Source organism: Mercurialis annua, linkage group LG7 (genome assembly GCF_937616625.2).
Source record: "Mercurialis annua linkage group LG7, ddMerAnnu1.2, whole genome shotgun sequence".
In the NCBI taxonomy this organism is placed as follows: Eukaryota; Viridiplantae; Streptophyta; class Magnoliopsida; order Malpighiales; family Euphorbiaceae; genus Mercurialis; species Mercurialis annua.
Window position 1 is genome coordinate 29467132 of NC_065576.1, and position 7684 is coordinate 29474815.

A 7684-nucleotide genomic window follows, 5' to 3' on the forward strand; every position below is an offset into this window, starting at 1 on the left:
TCTGCATAAAACGATTTTATGATGAAAAAAACGATGTTCTGTAAAAGCATTTAATTATCATATGAGTATCACTGCATTATCATATCATTACCATAACACTGCAGAGAAAATATTTTTATAAAAAAAAACAGCATCTGATTATCATATTAGTATCACTGTATTATCATGTAGTTATAATAACACGGTAGAAAAAAAAAAGATTTTATGCAGAAAATAATGTTTGATTATCATATAGTTATCATAACATTATCATGTGTTATCATAATATTACCATATGATACCGAGATTATAATATTTATGGTACCTATATAATAATATTATGATAATATTTATGATAATGTTATGATAAAAAAAAAGTGTCTGATTATCATGCCAGTATCACTATATTATCCTGTCGTTATCATAACACTTCAGTATGACAATTAGATGATAATGAAGTATGATAATTGTATGATAACCTACGTAAAAAAATAAATTATAGAAGAATTTATGATAACCAGTTGATTACAGAGTAAAATCATAAATATTTTAATACCTAGAGCACAAACATAAATCTAGGAAAAACGTGAGGTATTTTCTATAATTTTTCCGCGTTAAGGTAAAAAGTGCAGATATTTTTATTTTTTGAAGGAAATGCCTAAATTTCCCTTTTTCCTTTCGTTTATGAGCTCATCTTTCAAAATCTTCAATTTTAATTTGTTTTTTAATGTTCACTTTTAATTGTAGCAATTTATCCAAATTAGAGCGGAAACAAAAAGTCAAATTTGGCGTTTATATTACTTTATATTGTTCGAATTTGGATTGTTATCATAATAAATTTCAAAAATGAAACAATATGAAAGGTTCAAATTAACCTTTTCTTTTCTCAATTTAAACAAATTGCTATAATTAAAAATAAAAATTGAAAAATGAGCTAAAATTTAAGATTTTAAAAGGTAGGATCATAAATAAAAAAAAATCAAAAAGATGTGGTATTTTTGAATAATTAGGCCTTTCAAAAGCTAGTTTAGAAAAAATTTGCATGAGAAGAATTCAAAGTAGAAAACAAAAGCACAAAAATAATAAAAAAATACTTTGACAGTCATTACAGTAGGATTTCCAAATTATAGAATGGAGGTTGATTTTCACTTATATTGTTTTTTGAATATTTTTGTAAAAAATGAATCAGTCATTCAAGCTATTAATTCGCTGCTGAGCAGCAACAAAAGAAAAGTTAAAAAATTTGCATATAATTCGCTGCCAGCAGTCCAAGGTGTTTTGCACAAAAATTGGTACTCCCATCAGCAGTGTAATTGATTTGAACAGTGTAGAGCAAAATATCACAACTTTGAGCGCTTTAAGTAGACCAGCACACCAATGGCTGTTAAAACAACTGCACCCGCCAGGATAGCAGAGTATCTACTCCTCTGGCTCGACATTGGACCTGCCAGCGTTCTTGTTTCCGGGCACGAATCAGAGTAGTCGAGATGCAACCTCAAAATCTACCACCGTAACATTAACGAGAGAGAGGAAGGATATTAGAAATTTATGTACATATTTATACAGAACATGTCCAGTAAAGTACAATTTAGTTCTTTAACTTAATTTGGAATAAACATCCACCCAAATAATAGATCATAATCACACAAGCTATTACCTTAAATCCTGCTGCTCTAGCATTGTTGACGGCACTGATGAGATCAGCATCAGTCGCAAGTAAAACTTTGTCGCCTTCATCATCCTCATACTGCAAAAAGTTGAAGGAAAAAGATTAACCATAACCCAAAAGTTAAACAGTACACAACACCAAACAAATTATCTCACCAAAAGTTGAGGATGATCATGATCACTTCCAACACCAATCCTTTGTGACAAAGCAGACGTAAGCTCATCTAAATTTTCGATGCCTGAAAGATAACAGAGGCAAAAACAAAAGCTTTTATCTGCATCATGTCACAACCTGAACCAAGTATGCTTTGTAACTCAAAACTACAGCAAATAAGCAAAGTGAGGTTTGCTTTTCTTTACTTTCTCATATCTGTTTTCTCCCTAATTGGCACTAAATGCAGATACACATGGCATGAAATCAATATAATTTACCTCAAAAATCATGTTATATTGCTGGTTAACATACCAATTTTAAATCAATGCAGATCTGCTCCATGCAAAAAGTTTTAACATATTTAAACATTTTCAACATATTTTAACGCAAGGTCTTTTACTTATTTAGAATTAAACCTCTGTGAATTTTTTCTCAAGAATATAAAAATTAGCAGATCTTGAAGCTTGAAATATAACCAGCGCTCATAATCAGGACTAAATAACCGCTCATAATAAAAATGAGTGCAATAGAGCTGAAAAAACATTCAACATTGACCAAGCATTAAATGTCCCTCGGTATAGTTCGGCTTCGCAAACTAACCGTTTAAACTCACGTCACATTTTCATAAATTTATTTTATTTCTAGTTCATACAAATCTGTTTGTATGCTTAGTCTATTTATGTTATATATACAACTTTGGTTAGCACTGTTGTACAAGTTATATGTATGCGTTAAATACTTTGCAGGTTACCGAACTACCAATTTATTTCAAAAAGGTTACCGAACTTTGATTTGTTTCAAAAATGTTACTCAACTTTCAATTTAATTCAAAAAGAATAACGAACTTTAATCTATTTCGAAAAGATTACTGAACTATCAATTTATTACAAAAAGGATACCAATTTTTTTTTTGTTTTTATAAGATTATCAAAAGTTAATTTTTTTCAATCATCTGAATCATACGAGACAATTTTAAAGTAATTATTCGCCACATAAACTATACGTGTATAAATCCTCAATTTAATTAAAAAACCTTTCATTGATAAAAAAAAAATATTTGACAACCTTTAGAAATAAAAGAAAATTTGATATCCTTTTTGAAATAAATTGACAGTTCAGTAACCTTTTTGAAATAAATCAAAGTTCAGTATCCTTTTTGAAATAAATTGATAGTCCGGAGACCTGCTATGTATTTAACCCTATATTTTCCTATCATAGGAAATAATTTATTTAATTAAAAATCCTATATTGACCAATTCAGAACCATGAAAGATACATCAATGCTAATATTCCAAGCACATATATAATAATTATAACCAAACTAAGAATATTCATAGTTTGACCTAATAATAGCTATAGTTATTTAATTCTGGCTCTTTTAAACGGCCTGAATTGCCTATCATTGCAGCCTGGATCACCAATCTGAAGTGTGAATTACCAAGGATGCAGCATTTTCTTGTAACACTAACCTAAATGGCATTGTTATCCTAACTGCAGAGTTAAAAAAATTCAATAGTTAATACTACTTGATAAGTTTCATTTGAATTGCTTATTGTAGTTCTAAATGATTACAACCCTAATGCTTATATAATACTCATCACTAGCTCTAAAATGGGAGCATCCAGCAAATTTGTTGCTCGTCAGTTGTCTATGCGCAATTCTGCAAGCAAAGGCCAGCCAGATTGAACTGTAATTTTTTTTAATTCAGTTTTCAATCTTATTACTTTAATGAACCTTAACCAATTTTTATTTGCTTCATGTTGCTCTTAAGGAATTACGGAAAAGAAGTTGTCAAACTGAAAATCTTAAGTGAAAATTACTGATCCAAAAAAGAAAAAAAGAAATTTGAATACTTTGACTTCTTGTTCAAAGAAAGCAATCGTATGTATACAATGGTTTTTATTATTTTTAGCTGTGGGTTTTCCTATTGCAAAGAAATTTGTTATCTTAGTCAAACTAAAATTAACAGAGACATGGGGTCCGGAAGGCATAAGTTCCAAATTTGGTGGACTAAAATGGTTTACTAAAAAATTACATATGGAGATAGGGAACAATACGTTTCCATTTTTGAAGTACTTGAAACATAATTGAAAATGATAGAACATGTGGCTTTGACCAAGAAAATTTAAGCCAAAAATTCTTATTTTTGACTAATCGTGAGGAATTATTCACGTAAAAAACCTTCGGTAAAAGAAAAATAAAAACATGGAGGGAAAAACCGTCAACACTTGACTGAAAATTAAAAGAATAAACAAATAATACAATTTTTATCAGTTAAACTTATGCATATGTAAAACCATAACAGTATTAAAAAAAAAAAAAAAAACATGCATTTCTAATCTTAAATGGAAAAAGACAATAAATAATAAGTTCTTGACAATGAAATTGGCATTTTCTTGAATCACAACTTACCATAATTAAAACGATGCACCCGACCCTTGAGATCAATAAATTTGAAGGCAAATGAGTTTCCAAGACCGAGAGATGGATAAGCATACTTCCCAAGATCAGTCCCATCTGATGTCATTATTGCAGACATTTCACTGAAATCAATATCCTAAAGATCAGTTATGTCAGGAACCAGGTGACAAGATAGCATCAATTTTTTTACAGCTATAACCTGTGAGTATCATAATCATCCGGGGGCTCCAAAGCTAGGGCAGAATCCCAGAATTTTTGCATCATTGTATTTGCAACATCATTAACAGCCCCAGAACTATTGTCAACCTTGCCAAAATTCAAAGTGTCTTGGTTAATTTTCTAGAAATACAACTAAAATTTTGTAACAGCATGACAAAAGCAAGCCATAACGACAAATATCTTTAGGCTTCACCTGTATCCCTTCCTAAAGGAACACCGCCTTAACTTTTAATTAATTGCTATATTATGTGCACCAAACTAATTAACATAAAGCATATAACACAGATTCTTACAGATGTGGCATCTGATTGTCACATACATGAGTTCACCTGTCTTTAAACTAAAATATAGACCCAATTTGCACCTTCAATAACTATGGTTACTTTTCAAATAGGGATCGAACCCCAAGAAGCTAGGAGTTATTCTAGAAAATACCTATCAATGTTATAGTCTGGAGCATAAGAATGAAGTTTACCATAGAAATTGCAGCATGGGTTATTTGCAGAACATCTACACAGGCAGTAGCAGATCCATCTGCACAATAGATGTTTAGCATAGTCGACATGAAAAATCAAGATTAAAAGGCTTAAAGAGTGTAGAGTTAACCCTTATCCATGACAGGAAGATGTAAAAATTTTCCATCATGCATTATATGCAATGCTTCAAGGATTGTTGTCTCCAGGGTAACACATTCTGGGTTTGGCGTCATTACCTGGAGCAAGCATTCCAATAGCTCGGGTAAAAACTTAAAGGCACCAACAACTTAGAATGCCATACAGGTCACCTTCCAATAACAATATACATGCGATGTAAATTTCAACATTAATTAAAACTTGAAATTAAACAAAGCCTTACTTGCAATAAATTGGAAAATAAGGAATGAAGTTAAGGAAACTAAAAGTAAAAAGCAATGACAACCTATTTAACAAAGCAACTTCGAAAAGCGCAACAGAATATTTACTATGTAAACAAAAAGATTTAAAATGGTATGTTTTAAAAGGAAAGACAAATACAATTCAATTTCTCAGTTAAATGAAAGTAAGAGAACAAGGTTTCGCGTGCTGAGTTGATAGGAAAGAAAAACCATGTGTACACATGAGACTACATCCCATGTGGAAAAACGTTGCGGACCCCAACTTAAATTCTAGTATCAAGCAGACTACATCACAAACTAGCATAAGAAACAAGCATGAGATATATTGATTAAACATGAATATATGAACTCAAATTTTTATTTTCATCTTACACAAGGAAATACCTACCTTAATGTAGGATTAAAATGTCAAAGAAGTTAATGAATAAATTTTAAAGAATTACACACTCACGCATGGATTTCTCCCAGACATGTTTATATTAAGGATATGTCAATGGCAATTCAATTGTATTAACGACTAAAACCAAAGAACGTTAGCAAAAATAAGAAGCATCAAAATCGAATAATTTTCTTGTGAACCTTTTCCACCAGGGTTAGCTCAGGAGAAAGATTTTGTGCCACAACTCGCATGAGAATATCTTTTGAACTGCAAAGAAACAATATCAATATCTTAGAAGTCATAAGTGAAGATACAGAATTTAAAAGTAAACAACATACAATGTGATTTCAAGTCATTTAGTCCCTTAAAATATGAATAGATACTTTTATTTAGGAATAGCATTGCAAGTAAAGAACAATACGTGAGTATCCCCTGAATTTTGTTCCCTGACACAATGATAACTGAATTAACCTGCAAATCCCGCATCTTTTTTGCAGCAACATAGACAGGATCCGATGGTGAAGCAATTGCAACCCTGGAAACATGTAAGGCTACAAAGAATCGGTAACAAATAGGGTGCTAACTACAACGTCCAAATAAGAAATTATATTAGAAAATAGGTGAAAAGGGTGGTGGAGTTACATGGTGTGTTCACCAATGATAGTAGACAAAGAAGGTTTGAACATCCGCTCCCTCAGTGTTTCAATAAAAGCATATGGAGCTGAAAAAAAGAAAGCCATAATATGTGAGCAGACTGCAATGAAATGTGAATGAAAGAATATAAAAATTGTAGGCACCAGAACAGTTGGTTCCCCCCCATTGACGCTCGACCCCTTCAACAGCAGCAGCGATTGCACTGCCCTGTTCGGCGGCCTTTTCCATGCGAGAGATAGCATCATAAAGGCACTTGGTGATGTCGAGCAACGCAATGACTTCACCATTCTCCACAACAGGAAGATGCCTGAATTTGCCTGTGAACAGAATCACTCATAAGTGAAATGCTGCAAAGAATCATCCAAAAAAAGGTTAGAAAAAAAGCAAACCTTGGACCATTTTGAGAAGAGCATCAATGGCTAAAGAATCGGAGGTGACAAAAATGGGATTCCTGGTCATGACTTTGGAGACTAGGGTCTGGTCGGGTCTCAACCCCTCCGCGATGACTCTGGTGGAAATGTCCTTGTCCGTGAGAATACCGGAGAGCAAAGCATTGGCATCGGTTAACAAGAGAGCATCAACGCGCCTAGCAGCCATCCTTCGGGAGGCATCAGATACGGTTGTACCCTCCGGAATGGTTAAGGCTTTGGACAGCCGCAGCTTCTTCACCGTCCGCTCTCTGCCATCTCATCAATCAACAAAGCATATGATATGGGTATGATTCAAAATTAAAAGTAATGAAAAACGAACATACAGTTGGGTCGGAGGAGACGAAGGTTTGCTGTTGTTTCTGCCCCGTTTCTGACTGGAACTGTTTCTCTTCAGCCCTGGAGGAGCACCCATCTGCTGGCTGCTCATCTCTTGTTTTTTTTTTTTCAATTCGATTTAGGGTCAAATTCCCACCCCACCTATTTTACACTTCAAAATCAAACAACAATCTGCAATGGTTTTTCGGTTTTCTTTGCCACATCAACGAATTCAATTATTAAACCCAATGCTAATCTATTTATAGTCTATGCTATGTGTAAGAAGGGAGACATAAAAAATTGCAAACTTTCCTCAAAAAAAAAAAAGGGCTTTTTATATAAAATACTGATTTTGGCAGCCCATTTACTTTTATACAGTACAAGTTAAATCTTTACTTTACCTAACTCATTTTCTTACTTTAATAACTTGTACTTCAAATTTCTTTCTTTTATACGATTTTTCTTATTTCTCTCAATCATTTTTCTTCTTCTTCTCCATGATTTTTTTGAGATGTGAAAGAAAATTTCCACGATTTCTGCTCTTTCGCTTCCGCCGTTCCGCCTCTGCCGTTCCGCCGTTCCGCCTCCGC

The 7684-nt window shown here is 32.8% G+C and overlaps 1 protein-coding gene across 1 annotated transcript; it reads right to left on the minus strand.

The window, feature by feature from the left end:
• Nucleotides 1-1095: 1095 nt before the first annotated feature.
• On the minus strand, nt 1096-7367 carry LOC126656104 (CBS domain-containing protein CBSCBSPB3). Its single transcript, XM_050350590.2, has 13 exons — nt 7103-7367; nt 6738-7027; nt 6492-6665; nt 6337-6415; nt 6116-6229; nt 5895-5961; nt 5048-5153; nt 4917-4975; nt 4422-4528; nt 4214-4344; nt 1804-1886; nt 1637-1726; nt 1096-1481 (listed from the first exon to the last, which is right to left on the minus strand). The coding sequence occupies exons 1-13, from the start codon at nt 7204-7206 to the stop codon at nt 1320-1322; spliced, it is 1566 nt and encodes a 521-aa protein (XP_050206547.1). The 5' UTR covers nt 7207-7367; the 3' UTR covers nt 1096-1319.
• Nucleotides 7368-7684: the final 317 nt, after the last annotated feature.